The sequence below is a fragment of the Rattus norvegicus genome, chromosome 2 (assembly GCF_036323735.1).
Source record: "Rattus norvegicus strain BN/NHsdMcwi chromosome 2, GRCr8, whole genome shotgun sequence".
NCBI lineage: Eukaryota > Metazoa > Chordata > Mammalia > Rodentia > Muridae > Rattus > Rattus norvegicus.
Genome location: NC_086020.1, coordinates 246,294,617 through 246,318,298, shown reverse-complemented (window position 1 = coordinate 246,318,298; position 23,682 = coordinate 246,294,617). Strand labels below are relative to the sequence as shown.

At 43.6% G+C, this 23,682-nt stretch overlaps 1 protein-coding gene, 1 long non-coding RNA gene and 1 pseudogene across 4 annotated transcripts in view; 1 reads left to right on the top strand and 2 right to left on the bottom strand.

The window, feature by feature from the left end:
* Erich3 (glutamate-rich 3) overlaps positions 1-23,682 on the bottom strand; it is a 102,236-nt gene that overhangs the window by 59,375 nt on the left and 19,179 nt on the right. For 2 of the 3 annotated variants that reach the window (XM_017591360.3, XM_017591359.3), the window contains exons 2-3: positions 7,593-7,686; positions 4,952-5,077 (exon numbers count right to left, since the gene is read on the bottom strand). In XM_017591360.3, coding sequence (XP_017446849.1) covers positions 4,952-5,077; positions 7,593-7,686 — 220 coding nt within the window. Of the gene's footprint in view, positions 1-4,951; positions 5,078-7,592; positions 7,687-11,003; positions 11,135-23,682 lie in introns of those variants that run through there. The other variant, XM_039103891.2, reaches the window with a different exon arrangement.
* LOC102555516 (uncharacterized) overlaps positions 1-23,682 on the top strand; it is a 40,597-nt gene that overhangs the window by 7,879 nt on the left and 9,036 nt on the right. The window contains exons 4-6 of the long non-coding RNA XR_005501429.2: positions 3,620-3,759; positions 5,053-5,142; positions 9,070-9,360. This is a non-coding gene — a long non-coding RNA (uncharacterized LOC102555516). The remainder of the gene's footprint in view (positions 1-3,619; positions 3,760-5,052; positions 5,143-9,069; positions 9,361-23,682) is intronic.
* LOC108350146 (transmembrane protein 14C pseudogene) lies at positions 7-4,943 on the bottom strand (annotated as a pseudogene).

Genomic DNA, 23,682 nt, shown 5'->3' with positions numbered 1-23,682 from the left:
TAGAGGATAGAACCGTGCTAGTTAGAGCCAAGAATATTTCAGAGGGAAATAATCCCAGCAGAGGTAGCTCTGTTTTCAATTACCCCTCTTGTCATTTAGAGGGAGAACCACCACCTGCCTAAGTGTGCAGGTGGGAATATCAACTGCCACCACTCTTTGGGAGGCCAATTACAAACACATCTCAGCTAGAAAGTATTCGTGCCCTTTAACCATAAACTTTGTTCCCAAACTGAAGAGGAAAACCGAGTGACGGCTTTTAAGTGTTTGCACAAAAGGATACTCTGAAAATAGCTTTGACTAGTGGTGTAAATTTGGGGGCAAAAAAAATGGTTAAATGTTTGGCATATCCATGGGCTGGAACAGAACGTAATCATTTAAATGAAGATTCTAAAGATTTTGATTTTTTTAATGAAAAAGTAACATGGGAGGAAGCAAGATGCTGAATGCATAAGAATCCGTTGACGGGTGGAGCAGTTTCTGCGAGCGTCCCTGGAGGGAGGAACTGCTTCCTACCTCTCTAGTTCCAAGGCCATCATCACGTTTTATAACCAAAGACGCTGACGCACGCAGTCACAGGTTTGCGTCTTGGTCTCACTTCCTGTTTCCTGTTTGTTTACTCCAACCCATGTCCGTCACAGCCTATCATGATGATTTTCTTTCTTGTGTGCACAAAGGATGATTTTCTTTTTATTTATGCGTCTGTGGACGTGGTGGTGGAGGGGCTCCTTCTCGGAGCTTGAGTTAGACGCAGTCATGCACAGCGTGAAGCAGGTGCTGAGAAATCAACTCTGGTCCTCTGCAGGGCAGCCAGTGGCTCATACCCGATGAACCGCATTTGAAATCCACCGTTCATTGTTCTTTGAGGAAGGGTCTTGGAACCTAGCTCAAGATTACCTGGAACTTAATACATGGCCCAGGTTGGCTTCAAAATTGTGGCAATCCTCCTGCCTAGGACTCCTGGATACTAAGATTATGGCTGCATGCTACCATACTTGGCCATATCATGGTTTTATTGATGTATAAATGTGACCCAGAAGATATTAAAAAGAAATGTAGAATAGCCATGTCTGAAAGTAGAGACTTTATGCAATTATTTTTGCTTTATGATTTGCCTGGTTTCCAATTATTTTCATATATAATAGTTGGCGACTTAAAATATACCTAAATAAAAATGGTCTTCCGGTTAGTCGAAATCAACCGGTGGTTTTGTTGTTTCATTGTTCCTTCAGGGAAAACCTTTTCTCTGATCTTGGTCCCTGGCGATTCAGTCACTCCCGTCCTGGGTGTCATCAATCATCTCTTGACTCTTCTCTTCTTCTCCCCACTGCTCTGATCTTTTACCCATTCAGCAACACACTTTCTTATATTAACTATCAGTCTGGTTCCAACTTCCATTTGTCCCCAGATCTCTGCAGTCAGTGGCTAGGGTCCTCTTCACTGTGGCTGAAACTCTCTCCCCAAGCCCTCCAGTGCCACTGCCTCCTGGGTCCAGACCCCTTTGGAGCCATTCTGCATCTGGTACAGGGGCTCGAGCCCCTGACTCCCTCACAGCATTCTCTCAGGCCTGTTCCTCACCAGCGATGGGTTTCCCGAATTCCTGCTCTTCCTTCCTGAGTTCCTCCTCATTATGGGTTTCTATTCCCGAATTCCTGCTCTTCCTTCCTGAGTTCCTCCTCATTCAGCCTCTAAAGCTCTCTCCATCTCCCCTGCTTGTGAGAAAGCAACTTCTCTACAGCTTTCTCCTTCTCTGCTGTCCACATAGACAGCTGCTTCTCCTGTCCTCTCTCTGGCCCTGCTAGCTGCACCCAGCAATCTAATGGACCTCCCACCTCCAATCTTTTCCAGACCATCGATCTATCCTCTGCATCTCCAGCAGCAACATCTCAAATGGCTCTGCTCATAACTCCCCTGCTGTGAAAACATGGGTCACCTCAGCACCCATACCACACCCTGCCTTGGGAATGCAAAACTTCCTAGAAACAAAGTTTCAATTTTTCAAATACTGTCACTTCCTCCTGCCAAGCAGCACCCCTTGAGTGGCCTTTGGGCTTTCTTTCCATAGGCAGGATCCTGCCTATGATGAGCCTCTGGAATTCCTCTCCTGAGCTCCTCCTCCTTTCCAGGTGTGTTTTCCAGAAGCAGGAGCCCTGAAGCCCTCAGGACACCTCCTTGTTTGCAGGATCCAGTTTGTCACTTCCCTCTTCTATGTAGTCGCTGTGCAGAATTGCAGTAAACAGTGTCTTGCAGCCACAGGACAGGGTCCCCTCTTGTCACACAGTGAGTCAGCTCTTGGCACACAGTGAGTCAGGTATTGTTGCATGAGTGAATGCATGAGCACCTACAGCAATGTCAGGAAAAACTATAGCGGTTTCAAGTGAACGGGAGGCCCCGTGCCAACCTGGAGACATACTAGTTGTTCTGGTATATTAACCGAGTGGGTATGTCTTCTAAAATATTGTTAGTGGCTGAATAGTTTCTGATTTCACTGTTTTTTTAAGGTTATGGATATCTGAAGACTCTAATGGTTAAATACTTTTTTTCTAAATAGAAAACTTTATTTTCACTGATAATGTCACTATAACATAATTTCATAGCAGACCTATGCAAAAGATCCCTCATCCCAAATGTCACCAAGAGATTTCACATACTTCCTGGCAGGACATGTAGCTCTGGGCCCCCAGTGTTGACACCCAACATGTTACCCCTTTATCTACTAGTATAGAGAGTCAAGACATCATAACACAAGAACGAAGCCGCATGAAGGCAGTGTGAGCTCTGAGGTTAGACACTCGTTGCCTCTGAACGGTCACCACAGTAACCACGTCTTCACCTCCATGTGCTATGTAGGTCTTTGCTGTACTTATCTCTTCAGCGTGGTAATGTGGAGGTCTGGAAAGTGTCAACTCGTCATAAGCCCATGCAGGGCTATGACTACTATGGATGGGGTGAACTTAACATACTAATTCCAAGTTTGGCCACCATCAGCAAACTGGCTCCTGCGATCAAACCTGCAGGCATAAATTTCCCAGAGTTGTAGAATCTCATCCCCATAATGCCAGCCAAGGTCCCAGACGTAGCTAGGAAAACCTACACATTCCTGGGATCCTGAGACAGCTGGTAGGCACCCAGGCCTGCTAGGTCCCTGAAGAAGAGTCCAGCAGCCAGGGATGGCACACTACCTGCTTTTGCATAGCCAATAATCCCACCAGTAGCAACCAGGGCTGCATAGCCAAAACCAAAATAATGTAAAGGAACCAGTGGGCCACTGTCCTTCTGCATTGTTCAGTCACTTTGGAGACCACATCAGGCCTGCACCCAACACCAGAGCTGGAGGCCTGCGCTGGAGGATAGCAGCATGAGCAAAGGAACCAAGGTCAGGAGCCCGGGAAAAGACTTCTAATCTGAACATGCTAAGTCCTCTGAAAGCTGAAACTGTTAAACACAAACACCGAGCTCACAATACTCTCAAGTTCTGAACATCCCTTATTTATCCTTCTAACTGCATGTGGGCTTGTGTGTGAGAAATATGTACTGTGATTGAATGTCTTGGGTGTGCGTACAGAGACCAGAGGAATACATCTGATGTCCTGCTCCGTCCTGCTCTGTCCTATTCCCTTAGTACAGGGTCTCTCACTGAACCCAGGACAAGGCAGCCATCTTCCATCGATGGGATGGAGTTAACAAGCAGGTGTGTGTGTGACCACACCGGGTTTTCCCACGGGTGCTGATGACTTGAACTCAGGGCCTTCAACTTGTCTAGTAAGTATTCTTACCCTATGAACTGTATGATGTTACAGACCCATATTTCAGAATTTCAGATTAGAAAAGGTCAAGTCCCACATTATACTGACTATACGTTCTTTTAAACATAATCATATGTTGTTAGTCTATGAGACTCAGCTGAAACTGCATGTGAAAGTTCTGAGGTATCTGATGTATTACAGACTCTGAGGATCTGGACAACATTGAACTCAGTACTTCTAAAGCTAGAAATTAGGTAGGGGTTAATTTAGTATCATACTATTTATATTTTAACAAAATTGTACCATTCCCACTGGTACTTTTGTAATTAGCAAATTTGGGGCTGGCAACAATGAGTCTAGGTAACTTGTGGACATGATCTGAAATGTTTTAAAAAAAATGAATTGCTAAGTAAGCAGAAACTGTATGTGTGCAATATTCATCTTGAGTGAGCATTCCACAGGATTGATACAATGATACTGTCAACAAAATAACAAATATTTTCATTGGTACTAAACTCGTTGCTGGTTTCCTGATACTTCTGCATTTGTTCATAAATGTTAACGCACCCACAAGTCAGAGACCTTCCAAGCCACTTCTCAGATTTACTGCTGTGTGTTTGAGCCAAGGAGTGGTGTCCTTTTTCACAAAATAACTAAACGGTGTTTGATGATTGAAACTACAGTTTTGTGGAGCGAAGCTGCAAAAATTTATCAGGTTAGCTTCATGGCCCACTAAAAGTGCAATGTCAGACTCCACAGAACGTGTGGATGCTCAGCCTGTAAAGCCGCGCTGACCAATGTGTCCTAACGTAGGAGGGACAGCAGATGTTTCACTGCCTATTCTGTGAAACTTAACATACGGCTGAGCTACGGAGCCTTAAAAGAATAACAGGTCTGGGATAATTCATGGCACTGGAATTACTGATATTTAAACAGATGTCACTTTTTTTTAGCGAGTAGAAATTAAGGTACAGATGGTGAGGGCTGGGTAGCCATTGTGGATTAAAAGAATCTACATTTAGAAAATGAAATATCACAAACTTTATAATTATGTCCATATCTCTTCTGAACTAAAAAAGGGAAAAACTTGAGAGTTCGGGCTCCTATCTACTTAGGAATGGACCAGTTTCCTTTAATCCATTTCCCTTTTCCATGAGGTTTAGGAAGAGTTACCCATCATTAGTCATAAAGAGGAAGAAGGCCCTCACCTCCATATCAAGGACCTTGTGGAAAATGGCCCGGGCTAAGCACTCTCGGATGTATTTTTGGTGATCCTGTTTCATGTTGTTAACTTTGTATTCCTTTTCAGAAAGTATCCTCCCACTTCTCGTGATCTGTGGGAAAGAATACAAAGTGTGAACAGATAAGGAAAATACACAAAGAAATACAAAGTAGCAAGGTACCAGGAAAGGGATGGAAAGAAGGGGGAGGGGGAATGGGAATAGAGGGGGGAGGGAGGGAGGGGGAGAGAGAGAGAGAGAGAGAGAGAGAGAGAGAGAGAGAGAGATGGCCTTTTCAAAGCCTAAAGTAGAATACCATTGTCACTAATGAACTTCCACTTTTAATGAATATTTCATCAAGCAGAAAGGAAAAAGGAAGTCTCCCTTACCTGTCAGTGTGAAAACACACACAGGTGGTACACTTGACGTTTAAAACAAGGTTCTCATTAGAGTAACAATTTTCCAGTGATGGAACCCAGGTGTTCTTTTCAGTCTCCTGAAAGCACCCTGGGAAGAGGAGGTGCTACCTTGAAAGAGTGCCCAAGAGTAGGCCTGCGGGGCTCCCAGGAAACCCTGGCAGGGGCTAGGCAGATAAGCAACTGAGGAAGCCTTTGGTTTGTCTTGAGAAATAATTGGTTTCATTACTTTCTTTGCTCTCCCTGCTTTTCCTTCCTCCACTTTGAAGCCCAGAACATAATTTAATTTGCTATGATTTAGAATTTTTACGGATTACAAGGAAGTGTGGATAGGCTTTTGTTTAATATTGGTCACAGCAGGGGGAATCACTGTGTCCCCAAGTGTGGATTCCTTCCCCTCACTCTTTGCTTCTTTTGACTCTGTCCCTTGTCCCCACCTGCTGTTGTCTTCTGATTTCCCTGTAAGAGGCTGCTTTCCTTCTCCTGCCTGTTCCTTTCCCACCTCCCCATTACCATACCATGCTTTGTTAAGGTTAAATATGAGCCAACCTAACATTCCCTTTCTTATGTTTAAGTGTGTGTGCGTGTGTGTGTGTGTGTGTGCGGGCGCGCGCGCATGCATGCATGCATGTGTTTACATGCTCAGGCGTGCATGTGTGCCTATGTACATGAGGCCACAGGTGTTGAGTGCCCTGGAGCTGACATCATTGGAAGTTATGAGGTGCTCTGTGTGCTCAGGTCCACATGCTCTTCTCAGGGAGCTGTCTTTCCAGATCCCACTTTCCTGTTCTTAATTTTCTTCTTCAATTGTAGCTGTATTTTTATATTGCTGTTGCTTCATATTACTTCAGATAACTCACTTAAGGTGTCTAGACTGTACTGCCCATCCACTTCACATCACTGGGAAGTGTCTAAGGTTCAGCCATCCTGACTGCCTGTCACTCCTATTGGCTTGTGTCATTGTTGTCTCCGGTATTGTCTTTTCTCCCCAGTCAGGCAGGTAGCTCCCAGAGAGTCACCATGTTTAAACCCCCGAGTGAAATAGATATGAATCCCCCAGAGGGGTTTACAAAGAGCAAATCCCACAGGTCTGGGGCGAGAGTTTTAAACTCACATCTAAGGAGTTGCCATGTGCTGTGAGCAGGGCAGGCTGCAGGCCTCTTCCTGGATTGGTTACTTTAGAGAAAGGAGCCAGGCTTTTCTTAGCAGACTTGTCACATTGTAACAAGTGTTCATTACATGCTTAAGGATGGTGTTAAGTAAAAGCAAAGTCCTGCGGGACTAACATCAAGCTCACCGTGTTCACAGTCACACAGTGATTTCAGACTGAGCAACGGGCATGGGGTGGGGGGAGTATGTAGGGGAGGCCGGTAGGAGTTGGGATTTGCCTTCATTTCACAATTGAGGAAGTTGGGCAGCAAGTGGTGTGCCTGGAAGTCTTGTTCCTGCAGAGCCAGGTTTCACCTGACCCTTCTGATAACAATGTCCCATGAGGCAGTGAAGGACTGTCCCTTGAGCTCTACCTAGCTAGTGCCAAGCACACAAACAGCCATTAGAAACACAATACAGTTCTTTCAACATCAAAACAAGGCTGTACTTTAAGAAAGCAAACAGCCAACGCAGGCTAGAGCCACACCCCTTCTCTTTCAAAGGAAAACTATAGGGGTTTTTGAGTTAGATTTTTTTTTCTCACAGCATACACATTTAAAGGAGTGGAAATTGTGTGGGAAGAGCGGCTTTGACGCTGATGGAAGGCACAAAGGTATCTGTAAACCATCACAGGGAAATGAAAGTCCAAAAAAAAAAAAAAAAAAAGAAAGACAGGAAAGGAAGTAAACCATTTCTGTTGCCATACCATATACTATGAGTATTAAAAACAATATTTTTTCTGAAACAACAGACTTTTATGCCTTTGCTCTCTAACAGAGTCTGGTCCATAGACTGTGTGCTGAATCAATGAATAAATAAGCAAGTCCACTATGCTGTTGAAATCTGCAGGGACTTTTCTTCAATAATTTATGTTTCCTCAGTAGCTATTGTAACCTCTCTCCTTTGTTTAGAAAGAGCTTCGAATAAAGCGGAAGTTAAAAGGGAAGTAATTTTTCTGAATTAGTAGGGAGAAAAAGTTGTCACAGTCTCAAAGGAAACCTGAAGAAAGGTTGGAAATTTTTGGACTTAGTTGAACAAGCAAGCAGAACTCAAAGCAGTCTTACCAGCCCGGATCTTAGGAGATGCCGCCTGATCCTGGTATTGTTAAAATAACCAGCCAGGTGTTTATCCGTGAGGCTATTATATGTTGCAAGTAATCTGAAACAGAAAGGTGAAACCATTAAGGTTTTATGAAGGTTGCTCGATAACCAAGGCTACTCTTGGCAACGCTGCCTAAGCAAGCACTCTCCGGCGAGGCATTCGTAGACAGATTTAACAGCTGACAGCCAACGATGCATTTGAAAACAGGTTTAACTGCCAGCTGAGAGCCTATCTGTTCCAAGGCTTATGGTAAGAGGCAGGGAACCCTCTGGATTTGGGTTACACAAAAGGGGAAACCAGAAATGAACACTTAAAATGTGGGTGAAAGGCCCAAAGTCTACATCAGATCAGAGAGAGCTTAGCAGTGGGGCACGACGGGGAAGCAATAGCTTCCTCAGCAGTCCTCAGCCTCTCCTGTGCGCCCTAAACTCAAGCACCTCACAGCCCATACTTCTCTCCAGCCAACAGAACACACTTTGGAGGATCATGCTCCGTCTGTCAGGGGGCTGGGACTCACTGACACTCAAATGCATTTTCAGAAAACAGCCCCTGGGTGTGCCCCTGGCTTCTCCATAACCCTTCCTCCACACCAGGAAACCCCACGTTACATATCTCCTTTCACCATATAGGATTCCTCTTCCCCCTCTGCCTCTGAAGACCAAGTGCACCCCTTGAGCTGTGACCTTAAACTGTACATGTCCTGAAGAAACAAAGATACTATTTGCTGTGGGGTTTTCCTTATGGACATAAAGTCCTAGCTCATGCTTTAACATTTTTGACTTCTCAACTTGCTCATATTCTCCTAGACGGTTTTATTAAACCAGTGTCTAGAACCAAAACTTTAGTGTATGGAATATCTTACATTTTTAGGACATTTTAAGAATTAGAGTAAGCCAATGAAGTGAAAGTCCTAATACTCCTCTGAAGACACAGAACCAGGAAGAATTCCACTAGAGGCAAGTTTGATCTATATAATAAGACTCCCTCAACTTAGAACAAACTGAATTTTTGGCTACATACTATACCTTAATATATGCTTAGGCTCAGTCTATAATTCATGGTTGGAAACTGGAAACTACTTTTGCTCTTTGAACCTAATGTATGCACCATAAAGATGTGCACATACATATGTGCATGTACATACAGACATATATACACATGTCTAAACATTTATGCATAAGTATATACACATATGTATGCGTGTGTATGTATGTATGCATCAAACCTCACCACAATCCTGTCCTAAAACCATGCATAAAACGCAGCAAGGATTTGCACCCAGAACACTTGAACAGCTGTTTCCTAACTTCTTCTGACACTAAAAGTAGTGACTCATAGGCTGGAGAGAATGTTAACAGGAATTTTATTTAGCTGTTTGAAGACCTTAATTGCGTGGAGATTAAATCGGTGACCTTTTCCTGTCTCTCTTCTCCTTAACAGCCCAGCTCAGAAAAGTCCCATGCTGCCAAATGGTCAGGAAGGTTTAATTTTGTCCAAAAAAAAAAAAAGTCTGAAAAGCTGTAACAAAGCCCAAAAGCCAAGGTGCCACATGTAGGCTGCAGATGTGAACAGCGGCAGAAACCGTCCTTTCTCTGGGTTGATGTAAAAAGACAACCCAAGAGTCTCACCGAGGCACACGCAAAACCAGCCAGGAATGACGCTTTGAAGCCATCCTTTAAATGAACTGTCTCGGTGTCCTACAGTTCATCAAAGGTTTCCTGTCTCTGAAAGGTCAGCCTCATATCCCTTACCCTTTCTGAATCTCAGTCTCCTTTCAGCTCTTCACTGACAAACGGCGAGCAGGGGCCTCTTCGTCCTAACAATCTCGATTGCACAGTTCACAGATTCTTAAGATAAATCACTACGCGAATATCATATACAGTCTTTGGTCTGTCTCACGGGTCTATGTTAAAAAATAAAAATAAAAACCAATACTTTTGTAATAGCGAGGGGGTGTTGAAACCCTGATTAAATAAAGTGAGGTTAAAAACTCGGGAAGACAAGGGCCTCTGCCTCCCTCCTGGTGAACAAGGCAGGTCTTCTAATAATTCAGGCTGCATAACTTGTTAAATATTTAGGGTCTAATACCAATGCCCAGTCACCTCTGGTACCACCCAATTATATCTTCCTCTGCGCTCCCAGCTCCTTCCAGAGGAGTGTGTGTGCAGGATATCCTGCCCCTAGTCCTACGGAGACCAGAGGAGTGTGTGTGCGGGATATCCTGCCCCTAGTCCTACTGAGACCAGAGGAGTGTGTGTGCGGGATATCCTGCCCCTAGTCCTACGGAGACCAGAGGAGTGTGTGTGCGGGATATCCTGCCCCTAGTCCTACGGAGACCAGAGGAGTGTGTGCTGGATGCCATCCTCCAGTCCCACTGAGGCTGAAGTATGTGTGCAGAATGGCCCTCCCTCAGTCCGACTGAGGCTTCAGGAGAGTAAGCTAGACATTTTTATACTCATCCATTTTCTATCTATTCCTATTTAGAGAAAAGTGTGGGTGCCTGGTTGGGATTTGGCCTATAGGAGAACTCCTCCCACAAGTGCTATCCCATGTCACAGAGCCAGTGGTGATAACTGGGCAGACACCATACCGTACCATACCGACTGGGCTCCCCCAGCATTGCTTTTTCAGACAAGGACTGAATAGGTTTGCATTTAGGCTAGAAATGTCCGTTAATCTATCAATTGGCAAGAAACTGTATCTAGTCAATGACGCACACACCTAGCTCCGTGGTCAATTGTCAATAGATGATTTAAAATGTCAGCCTTGTTCTGCTCATCAAAGCCTCGGTTTCTAGAGAAAGGATCCCAAGTCTGTACAGTCAGATTCCTTTGACTCTACTCTTGATGTGTGTTTGGCCTGTACCCTCCCCCCTTAATAGAACCCTTGCTTCTATTAAGCCATGTGTGGCCCAACATGAAATTATAAATTGTGTGTGTGTGTGTGTGTGTGTGTGTGTGTGTGTCTGTGTGTGTGTGTGTGTGTCTGTGTGTAAACTCATTTTTCAGTTCTGAAGAGTGACATCTGTAGATGACAACAAAGATCCCAACATCAGCCCAGTTATAAGAGATCAACCTACCAGGCCACAAACGCGGGGTAGCAGAGCTCTGTTTTGCCCACTTTCACTGTACATTTTTCTAATTTTGTTTTCCATATTGGGTCAGATAAGGTTACCTGACCTGAGTGTGGTGGCCAGACTGCTTCCTTCCCTGAGTATGTATCAGTTGTCAAAGCCGACCTTCAACGTCAGCCTATTGCTGACCTGAGATCCCTCTTGCTCACTGCCTACCACTGACCCCAACTGAATCACTTCACTAAAAGGTCATGCCATTCACCTAGAGCCTACCAATCACTGTCCAGCCGGTCTAGCTTACTTGGGGTTGTTGTTTTGGTTTTTTGGTTTGTTTTGGTGGTTGTTGCTGCTGCTGCTGCTGCTGCTGCTGCTGCTGCTGCTGCTGCTGCTGCTGCTGCTGTTGTTTTAAATGATGGATAACCCCAGGTTCCTGCTGCAGAAAGTCCGCTCTCTGGAGTCAGGTACTGGAAGAGTGCCCAAGAGGAAACAAAGTGTCCTGGATCTGTTTGCGCAGGTTCGTTTAGCTTCCATGCACACCCCACTTCCTTCGGAGCCTGATGCTGAGTCACTGTGAGCCCTGCTCTCCCAGCTGTGGCTTTTCAGCGCACATCCCGGAACCCTAACCTCCCACCAGGCAGGATGTATAAACAGGGATCTATAGAAACGAAACTCAGCAATTCCGAACAGTTCCTCCATCTGGCCCCAAACAGCAAGTCTATCCCATAAAAATCTAAAGCAAAGAAGAGGAGGCACAATCGTCATCAGTCACCAGCATTTATTGAGACGGCTGATATTTTTAGATCATTCTGTAGGGGCGGGCGCTGAGATGCCACTGTACTTAGGTCCCGAGCCAGCCAGAGATGTGCACATACAGACCACATGTGCCTGTGCGAACTCACATGAGCCCTCTACCTCTACCGTAGCCTAATTTACTCAAGGACACTCTCCGGTCCAGCATCTTTGTGGTTCAGTGCTTACAGGTGCATGCACATAGGCTTGGCGGCCAAGATCTCATGCATGCTTGCCTGCGTGTTCACCTGCATGTTCCCCTGCATGTTCCCCTGCATGTTCGCCTGCATGCTCGCCTGCATGCTCGCCTGCATGCTCGCCTGCATGCTCGCACACATCAATTCATTGAAATTGTACTTGGGGTCCTGAGAGATGAGCAACAAGTAACAAGCCAGCTCTTCCACATTCTAAAATGGGAACCTCCCAAACGAGGTGACAGTGCTGGGAGCTCCTTCCGAAGGCAATGCCCACTCCTGGACCACACTGAGGAGGTCATTTCTACAGCTCCAACCCCAACACACATACACCTAGGACATACACTTAGGACATACATTAAGGACAACTGCACCCTGTTTTCTATACCAATTTTTAGCACACTTGGGCTGTAACTGCAGGACACCTCAGTATTTCAGCAGTACTGTCTTGTAGTAGAGTTAAGACTTCCTCCTCCCTATTGAACTGGGGCATCAAGGCATCTTACTTCTCAGCCCTAGTGCTGAGAATGTTGCATGATCTCCACCCACCAGACTCCAGGAGAATAATCACCGCAGCTGATGGATGAGACCACCATGAAAATACATAGAGGAATGACAAACAGTAACTTCCTCAGCTCCTGTAACTTTTGGGAAGTGAGGAAAGGACAGGGTGCTGGACACTGAGCTGCCTGGTACCGCGAGATGGAGGGAGACGAACACACCAAGGCTCCCAGTTAGTACAGGAGCATCAAGAGAACAGCAGAAGGCAGAAACACAACTGTGAGAGGAAACCATTAAGATGAAGGAAGGATTTGAGACTGGTTTGGCTAAAGGCAGATGAAGAAGAGGAGGAAAAGAAATGCAAGCAGGAAACTTAAAATAAACCCGTGGGAGAGCGCCAACCCCTGACACTATTGATGATACTCTGCTATGCATGCACACAGGAGCCTAGCATAACTGTCCTCCAAGAGGTTCTACCCAGCAGCTGATGGAAACAGATACATAAACCCATGGCCAAATGTCAGGTGGTACTCGAGAAGTCTTGTTGAAGAGAGGGGGTTAGGACTGAGAGATCCAGAGGGGTCAAGGACACTGCAGATTCAACTATCTGGGTCCATGGGGGCTCACAGAGACTGAACTACCAGCCAAAGGAAATGCAGGGGCTGGATCTAGGCCCACTAGACTTCTGTAGAAAATGTGCAGCTTGGTCTTCATGTGAGTCCCTAACAGTTGAAGCAGGGGCTGTCTCTGACCATTGCCTGCCTTCAGATCCCCTTTCCTTAGCTGGGCTGCCTTGTCTGGCCTCGGCAGGAGAGGGTACACCTAGTCCTGCTGTAGCTTGAAGTACTAGGGTAGGTTGGTACTTATGGGATATAGCAGGAACAGTGGGGCCACCTCTGTTAACGCTGAAGGCCGTGAAGCTGAAAAAGCATCTCCTACAGGAGAACCTAATTGGGGACAGCCTGAGAAACCAAGGGTTGCTAGTGTAAATAATGCCAGCTAATCAGGAACTGCTGTTTAGAATTGATACTTTCTTGGGACCAATGGAGGCATGAGTGGACAGTATTGAAGAGGCTTGCAGCAGTGCCCAGATGAGCTTGCTCCCAGAGTCTGTGTCCTTGACTCTAGGCCAACTCACCCCTAACCCTCAAGGGCAGGTAGGGTCAGGTAGAGAGCTGTCCAGTGCACAGGCAACAATGGGGGAGTTCCCCATCTCTGAGGAAAAGAAGTGGGAGTAATGGGAGAAAGTGTTTGTGAGGGTGCAACTAGGAGGAGAGAAGATTGTAATCAAGATGTTAAGAGAGTGAATAAGTAAATAAATTCATGAAAAAAGAAACCACTGCAGAATGTCTACTGAAAGAACACAAACACGTTTTAAAATTCCAATCATCACCCTGATCCCAGAAGCACAGACTTCTTCAAAACTTACCAATTCTCAAATATAGACTCCAACAAGAAACCAGCATGGGGAATACTCAAAAGACTGCAGTTAGGGCCTCCACATGGCCAAGCTGGTACCACAGGTAGGTGCATCCCCACACCATGCAGGTATCTGCACCACCTTTTTATCAAAACTCTCTTTACAGTTGGATAGAATCAGCCTAGGTACCTATCAAGGGCAAATGTAAAGAAAAATGCATTTCTATCATTTTCTGGAAAACGGTCGTAACTGGAGAGCATCGTGTAATGATTTACATAGAACAGTTATTGACAACCATGATGACTAACCCAATTAAAAGTTTTTTTGGGGGGGGGTTGTTTGTTTTTGTTTTGTTTTTGTTTGGTCTTTTGGTTTTCCTTCTTTCTTTTTTTAACTGATGGTCAGACCAAGATGAAGCTTATGCCTCTGAAAAGTTTCTTGGTGCCCAAGCTCAGGGGTGCAGTGTTTTTAAAAGCCAAACCCACGAAAATGCATCACAGTTACATGAGGGTCAGAGTAACCCTGAAACGGTCATTCCTGGCAGCACATGGTAGATACTTTAGACATTCTAACCAAAATAATTGACAATTTTGTCAATTATTTTGGTTAGAACTCTGGACTATAGTCCATGCTACGGAAGTCTCAAGTGTGTTGCCAAGGCAGACTGGGCTGAGAACTGTCTAAGCAAATGCAATATGGAGTCAGAACAGGATGGTGCTACATTAGACATTTTGTTCCCCCCATTTTTTAGTGCTTTTATATCTTTGAGTTTTGTTGAGGGGTAAATACTGAGTCCCAAGAATCATTACCTTAACAAAGGCAAATTTTGTTTGACAAGCTCTAAAAAGGTGATTTATTCATAAAATAATTATAAAACATATAAAGTTATACTTTAAAAACTGCTAACATCATTTTCCTGGAGTGTGCTCTTGCCCAATGACACAGGAAATTTGTGTTAAATTTTTCTGAGAAATTGTCAAGATGTTGGTGGCCTGAAGTTTGATGGGTATTTTCTACCACAGAGAGTGACAAATACCTCAAGTCAAGGCTCTTTTTAACTTCCTGAAAATCCAGATTGCCAGTACATAATGACATACGCAATGGGGACAGACAATAAGACTCAGGACAAGAGCATATGGAATTCTGCCCATGCATTATTTGACCTAAGGGCTCATCTAGCTCTTCACCTACTCCCTACCTCTCATCCAAGAACATAAGACTTATGTCAAGTACAGAATCATTTTCAGATGCATTTCCATTAAAAAAAAATCGTGCAAGGTGTTTCTATATATCACCATAAAAGGAAAGGTTTGCCTTGCCTACCAACCTGGGATGATGGTGCATTTTATGCTGAGCAGAATAGATCCAAGTGAGACTTGTGTGAACAAGCACAGCTTTATCAGTAAAGAGGCAAGGTCTGGTTGAAAGGTGCTTTGTGTTTCAGATGATGCTAGATCTGCAATGTAGAGCTTGATGCTCAAAGGATCTGAGACAAACTTCTGCTGCCTACCCCGGCTTCCAAGTCAGGCCAGTGCAAGGCACTTGCGCGTCAAGTACTTGTGACCGGAAGGCTTGTTGAGCAAAGCTCAGACTGCACTGGTTTGTCTGCCCGTGCATCACCTTGCTGTGACCGGCAGAAAGGCTCAGTTCCCTGACTCAAATTCTTCTCCCTTTGTCTATTTGGAATTCTAGCTCCCTGTGAATGAACTTCTCGAGTTTTTCTCAGTCAACCCAATCTAAGGTTTGAATCTCATCAAGATTCCTAGTGGAGAAGTAAATGTATCCAAGTTGAAATATCGCCACACTGAAGAGTCGAGAGTGGTGTCAGTAAGCAGAACAAAACGGTTCCTCTGCTCCCTTCAACTTAGTCTCCTGTTACTGAAACCGTCATGACTTTTATGTAAATGTCAGAAAATTTAGTAAATAGGAGGTCAGACAGCACCTCTAAAGATGTACAATAACCCTCTGCCATTATTTACAGCAGGAAAATCCACATCGCTTCCTACTTAATGCAAGATTTGGTGAAATAAATACAGGCTAAGAAACAGAAACCCAAAGGTCAGACTGAGTCCTACCTCCACGCCCACACCCATGACCCCTGGGGAAACCCCCGGACATCTTCCCCCGACACTCATTAGCGCCTGCTTCCTGCCATGAAAGACTTGCTTTCAGATCTGAACATATATTTACTTTGAGGTATTGTGAGATCATTTGCATATAAAATTTGCATATATAAATGGCCGCCTAGGATCTGGGTAACCTAATCATTTTATGTTTAGAGAATATCAATTTCTAGAAGAGAACGTGTTCCATTGATAAACACAAATCAAAGACGGAAAGCAAGCCGGACCGTCCCAGGAGTGGCTATAGAACAGTACTTTTTGACTTACTATGGGAGTAAGGGTCACATATTAATGCTCAGTGGCTCTGGATTTCTATAGACTCCTTCCTATAGCCCTTCCTATGTGGAGCCTGGCCCCAGTCAGTAAATGAGTAGATCAGTTAATGGCAACAAAAGGCGTCTGATCCTTGGGTGCATACTCATATCATTTATAGAAGACACAAGTGAAGGTCAGAGCCTTCTTTTTGTCATTGCAGAGCAGTAATTGACAGGCTCATGGCAGGAGGAAAATGTCTGCTGACTTCTTGCCTATCCTCTGGCTTTATTAGCGAGCAGAATGCTCCAGTGGTCATCACATCCACAGTGTTGGGGAAGCATCTTTGCAAAGCATACGCAACCACTTTGGAAAACAAAGTTCTTCGATGGTGGGGGTGAAGTACATCCTTCTAAGGAAAGTTGGAGAAAAACCAATGCAGAACAATGAACGTGAAGGTCAATTAGTTTCCAGTCTTTTATAAGAAAATTTTTGCCAACTGGAATTAAAGTGGGACTCTGAAGCCCGCTCATTTGTAGGGGTGACGGAGCCGATAGCATTCCGGTGTTCCTCTATTACTCCACACAGTACTTTTTTATTTGTATCTGGACCTGCCAGGTCTCAGCAATTATGCTAAATATTGATTTACAATTTCTCCCAGCACACTCTAACAATGCATCCAGAGACGAGCCATAATATTATTCTATTTATAGCCGTAATACAGTGCTTTGAAATGACTAGTTAAAAACTAGGTCTCCCACTGTGCCAGCATCTAGCAAGGCAGCTTGACAGTACTCAAAGATCAACCAATAGGAAGCCTTGTGTGCCAATGGGCCTGGGACACACCAGCTCTAAGTGAGATATGCTGTATGGCTCTGAGATCTTTTCCTTTAAACCTTCTATGTCTTTCAACAGAAAAAGGAAATGCAACCACTTAAAAAATGCATTAATTTAAAAAAAAAAAGAACTCAAAGTAAGAGAATATAATGAAGCAGTTAATGGAAAGAGAGAGATTGGAAAGTTCTAGAAAGAAGCCACTCTCATCAGTAGCATTTGAACACTTACTTAAAATTTTGTAGTACACACAGAAAACACACAAAACAGCATGCATCCCATGATGTAATTCCCATAGCTAACTGCAAAACACTATCATCATTTTCTTCAAAGGGGATGTGTCTGGCGTGTGCTTGGTTCACACATGCTCACATGACCAGCCCATGAGGGAGGATCCTTCTGCTTTTACCACTGAACTGACGTGGGTTTGTGATGATGGCCTGCAGAAGGGACCCTGAGGAGTCTGTGTTGTGAGTGACTAACCTACACGGAGGCTGCAAAGGGATAATTACAAAGGGTAGTGGAAGCCCATGAGTGGTACATTGACTTAACAAAGCATAAGTACTTAAACTCCAACAGAAGGAGCTGGAGAGATGGCTCAGTGGTTAAGAACACTGGCTGCGGCAGCAGCTCTCTGCCTCCAGACCCTGTGAGAGAGAGACCCAACCGCCTGGTCAGGTGGGCACTCCTGAGGCTGCAGAGCAGAAGAGACCACCAACACTGCTCACCCCTGCCCACATCCCTGGCCCAAGAGGAAACTGTATAAGGCCTCTGGGCTCCCGTGGGGGAGGGCCCAGGAGCGGCAGGACCCCTGCATGAGACACCACCGGAAACTGAGGGAAACAGACCGGATAAACAGTTCTCTGCACCCAAATCCCGTGGGAGGGAGAGCTAAACCTTCAGAGAGGCAGACAAGCCTGGGAAACCAGAAGAGACTGCTCTCTGCACACACATCTCGGACGCCAGAGGAAAAAGCCAAAGACCATCTGGAACCCTGGTGCACTGAAGCTCCCGGAAACGGCGGCACAGGTCTTCCTGGTTGCTGCCGCTGCAGAGAGCCCGTGGGCAGCACCCCACGAGCTAACTTGAGCCTCGGGACCACAGGTAAGACCAACTTTTCTGCTGCAAGAAAGCTGCCTGGTGAACTCAAGACACAGACCCACAGGAACAGCTGAAGACCTGTAGAGAGGAAAAACTACACGCCCGAAAGCAGAACACTCTGTCCCCATAACTGACTGAAAGAGGTCTACAGCACTCCTGACACACAGGCTTATAGGACAGTCTAGCCACTGTCAGAAATAGCAGAACAAAGTAACACTAGAGATAATCTGATGGCGAGAGGCAAGCGCAGGAACCCAAGCAACAGAAACCAAGACTACATGGCACCATCGGAACCCAATTCTCCCATCAAAACAAACATGGAATATCCAAACACACCAGAAAAGCAAGATCTAGTTTCAAAATCATTTTTGATCATGATGCTGGAGGACTTCAAGAAAGACGTGAAGAACTCCCTTAGAGAACAAGTAGAAGCCTACAGAGAGGAATCGCAAAAATGCCTGAAAGAATCGCAAAAATCCCTGAAAGAATTCCAGGAAAACATAAATAAACAAGTAGAAGCCCATAGAGAGGAGACACAAAAATCCCTGAAAGAATTCCAGGAAAACATAAATAAACAAGTAGAAGCCCATAGAGAGGAGACAAAAAAATCCCTGAAAGAATTCCAGGAAAACACAATCAAACAGTTGAAGGAATTAAAAATGGAAATAGAAGCAATCAAGAAAGAACACATGGAAACAACCCTGGATATAGAAAACCAAAAGAAGAAACAAGGAGCTGTAGATACAAGCTTCACCAACAGAATACAAGAGATGGAAGAGAGAATCTCAGGAGCAGAAGATTCCATAGAAATCATTGACTCAACTGTCAAAGATAATGTAAAGCAGAAAAAGCTACTGGTCCAAAACATACAGGAAATCCAGGACTCAATGAGAAGATCAAACCTAAGGATAATAGGTATAGAAGAGAGTGAAGACTCCCAGCTCAAAGGACCAGTAAATATCTTCAACAAAATCATAGAAGAAAACTTCCCTAATCTAAAAAAAGAGATACCCATAGGCATACAAGAAGCCTACAGAACTCCAAATAGATTGGACCAGAAAAGAAACACCTCCCGTCACATAATAGTCAAAACACCAAACGCACAAAATAAAGAAAGAATATTAAAAGCAGTAAGGGAAAAAGGTCAAGTAACATATAAAGGCAGACCTATCAGAATCACACCAGACTTCTCGCCAGAAACTATGAAGGCAAGAAGATCCTGGACTGATGTCATACAGACCCTAAGAGAACACAAATGCCAGCCCAGGTTACTGTATCCAGCAAAACTCTCAATTAACATTGATGGAGAAACCAAGATATTCCATGACAAAACCAAATTTACACAATATCTTTCTACAAATCCAGCACTACAAAGGATAATAAATGGTAAAGCCCAACATAAGGAGGCAAGCTATACCCTAGAAGAAGCAAGAAACTAATCATCTCGGCAACAAAACAAAGAGAATGAAAGCACACAAACATAACCTCACATCCAAATATGAATATAACAGGAAGCAATAATCACTATTCCTTAATATCTCTCAATATCAATGGCCTCAACTCCCCAATAAAAGACATAGATTAACAAACTGGATACGCAACGAGGACCCTGCATTCTGCTGCCTACAGGAAACACACCTCAGACACAAAGACAGACACTACCTCAGAGTGAAAGGCTGGAAAACAAATTTCCAAGCAAATGGTCAGAAGAAGCAAGCTGGAGTAGCCATTCTAATATCAAATAAAATCAATTTCCAACTAAAAGTCATCAAAAAAGATAAGGAAGGACACTTCATATTCATCAAAGGAAAAATCCACCAAGATGAACTCTCAATCCTAAATATCTATGCCCCAAATACAAGGGCACCTACATACGTAAAAGAAACCTTACTAAAGCTCAAAACACACATTGCACCTCACACAATAATAGTGGGAGATTTCAACACCCCACTCTCATCAATGGACAGATCATGGAAACAGAAATTAAACAGTGATGTCGACAGACTAAGAGAAGTCATGAGCCAAATGGACTTAACGGATATTTATAGAACATTCTATCCTAAAGCAAAAGGATATACCTTCTTCTCCTCATGGTACTTTCTCCAAAATTGACCATATAATTGGTCAAAAAACGGGCCTCAACAGGTACAGAAAGATAGAAATAATCCCATGCGTGCTATCGGACCACCACGGCCTAAAACTGGTCTTCAATAACAATAAGGGAAGAATGCCCACATATACGTGGAAATTGAACAATGCTCTACTCAATGATAACCTGGTCAAGGAAGAAATAAAGAAAGAAATTAAAAACTTTTTAGAATTTAATGAAAATGAAGATACAACATACCCAAACTTATGGGACACAATGAAAGCTGTGCTAAGAGGAAAACTCATAGCGCTGAGTGCCTGCAGAAAGAAACAGGAAAGAGCATATGTCAGCAGCTTGACAGCACACCTAAAAGCTCTAGAACAAAAAGAAGCAAATACACCCAGGAGGAGTAGAAGGCAGGAAATAATCAAACTCAGAGCTGAAATCAACCAAGTAGAAACAAAAAGGACCATAGAAAGAATCAACAGAACCAAAAGTTGGTTCTTTGAGAAAATCAACAAGATAGATAAACCCTTAGCCAGACTAACAAGAGGACACAGAGAGTGCGTCCAAATTAACAAAATCAGAAATGAAAAGGGAGACATAACTACAGATTCAGAGGAAATTCAAAAAATCATCAGATCTTACTATAAAAACCTATATTCAACAAAACTTGAAAATCTTCAGGAAATGGACAATTTCCTAGACAGATACCAGGTATCGAAGTTAAATCAGGAACAGATAAACCAGTTAAACAACCCCATAACTCCTAAGGAAATAGAAGCAGTCATTAAAGGTCTCCCAACCAAAAAGAGCCCAGGTCCAGACGGGTTTAGTGCAGAATTCTATCAAACCTTCATAGAAGACCTCATACCAATATTATCCAAACTATTCCACAAAATTGAAACAGATGGAGCCCTACCGAATTCCTTCTACGAAGCCACAATTACTCTTATACCTAAACCACACAAAGACACAACAAAGAAAGAGAACTTCAGACCAATTTCCCTTATGAATATCGACACAAAAATACTCAATAAAATTCTGGCAAACCGAATTCAAGAGCACATCAAAACAATCATCCACCATGATCAAGTAGGCTTCATCCCAGGCATGCAGGGATGGTTTAATATACGGAAAACCATCAACATGATCCATTATATAAGCAAACTGAAAGAACAGAACCACATGATTATTTCATTAGATGCTGAGAAAGCATTTGACAAAATTCAACACCCCTTCATGATAAAAGTCCTGGAAAGAATAGGAATTCAAGGCCCATACCTAAACATAGTAAAAGCCATATACAGCAAACCAGTTGCTAACATTAAACTAAATGGAGAGAAACTTGAAGCAATCCCACTAAAATCAGGGACTAGACAAGGCTGCCCACTCTCTCCCTACTTATTCAATATAGTTCTTGAAGTTCTAGCCAGAGCAATCAGACAACAAAAGGAGATCAAGGGGATACAGATCGGAAAAGAAGAGGTCAAAATATCACTATTTGCAGATGACATGATAGTATATTTAAGTGATCCCAAAAGTTCCACCAGTGAACTACTAAACCTGATAAACAACTTCAGCAACGTGGCTGGGTACAAAATTAACTCAAATAAATCAGTTGCCTTCCTCTATACAAAAGAGAAACAAGCCGAGAGAGAAATTAGAGAAACGACACCCTTCATAATAGACCCAAATAATATAAAGTACCTCGGTGTGACTTTAACCAAGCAAGTAAAAGATCTGTACAATAAGAACTTCAAGACACTGAGGAAAGAAATTGAAGAAGACCTCAGAAGATGGAAAGATCTCCCATGCTCATGGATTGGCAGGATTAATATAGTAAAAATGGCCATTTTACCAAAAGCAATCTACAGATTCAATGCAATCCCCATCAAAATACCAATCCATTTCTTCAAAGAGTTAGACAGAACAATTTGCAAATTCATCTGGAATAACAAAAAACCCAGGATAGCTAAAGCTATCCTCAACAATAAAAGGACTTCAGGGGGAATCACTATCCCTGAACTCAAGCAGTATTACAGAGCAATAGTGATAAAAACTGCATGGTATTGGTACAGAGACAGACAGATAGACCAATGGAATAGAATTGAAGACCCAGAAATGAACCCACACACCTATGGTCACTTGATTTTTGACAAAGGAGCCAAAACCATCCAATGGAAAAAAGATAGCATTTTCAGCAAATGGTGCTGGTTCAACTGGAGGGCAACATGTAGAAGAATGCAGATCGATCCATCCTTATCACCCTGTACAAAGCTTAAGTCCAAGTGGATCAAGGACCTCCACATCAAACCAGACACACTCAAACTAATAGAAGAAAAACTAGGGAATCATCTGGAACACATGGGCACTGGAAAAAATTTCCTGAACAAAACACCAATGGCTTATGCTCTAAGATCAAGAATCGACAAATGGGATCTCATAAAACTGCAAAGCTTCTGTAAGGCAAAGGACACTGTGGTTAGGACAAAACGGCAACCAACAGATTGGGAAAAGATCTTTACCAATCCTACAACAGATAGAGGCCTTATATCCAAAATATACAAAGAACTCAAGAAGTTAGACCGCAGGGAAACAAATAACCCTATTAAAAAATGGGGTTCAGAGCTAAACAAAGAATTCACAGCTGAGGAATGCCGAATGGCTGAGAAACACCTAAAGAAATGTTCAACATCTTTAGTCATAAGGGAAATGCAAATCAAAACAACCCTGAGATTTCACCTCACACCAGTGAGAATGGCTAAGATCAAAAACTCAGGTGACAGCAGATGCTGGCGAGGATGTGGAGAAAGAGGAACACTCCTCCATTGTAGGTGGGATTGCAGACTGTTAAAACCATTCTGGAAATCAGTCTGGAGGTTCCTCAGAAAATTGGACATTGAACTGCCTGAGGATCCAGCTATACCTCTCTTGGGCATATACCCAAAAGATGCCTCAACATATAAAAGAGACACATGCTCCACTATGTTCATCGCAGCCTTATTTATAATAGCCAGAAAATGGAAAGAACCCAGATGCCCTTCAACAGAGGAATGGATACAGAAAAGGTAGTACATCTACACAATGGAATATTACTCAGCTATCAAAAACGAGTTTATGAAATTCGTAGGCAAATGGTTGGAACTGGAAAATATCATCCTGAGTGAGCTAACCCAATCACAGAAAGACATACATGGTATGCACTCACTGATAAGTGGCTATTAGCCCAAATGCTTGAATTACCCTAGATCCCTAGTACAAACGAAACTCAAGACGGATGATCAAAATGTGAATGCTTCACTCCTTCTTTAAATGAGGAAAAAGAATACCCTTGGCAGGGAAGGGAGAGGCAAAGATTAAAACAGAGACTGAAGGAACACCCATTCAGAGCCTGCCCCACATGTGGCCCATACATATACAGCCACCCAATTAGACAAGATGGATGAAGCAAAGAAGTGCAGACCGACAGGAGCCAGATGTAGATCGCTCCTGAGAGACACAGCCAGAATACAGCAAATACAGAGGCGAATGCCAGCAGCAAACCACTGAACTGAGAATAGGTCCCCCGTTGAAGGAATCAGAGAAAGAACTGGAAGAGCTTGAAGGGGCTCGAGACCCCAAAAGTACAACAATGCCAAGCAACCAGAGCTTCCAGGGACTAAGCCACTACCTAA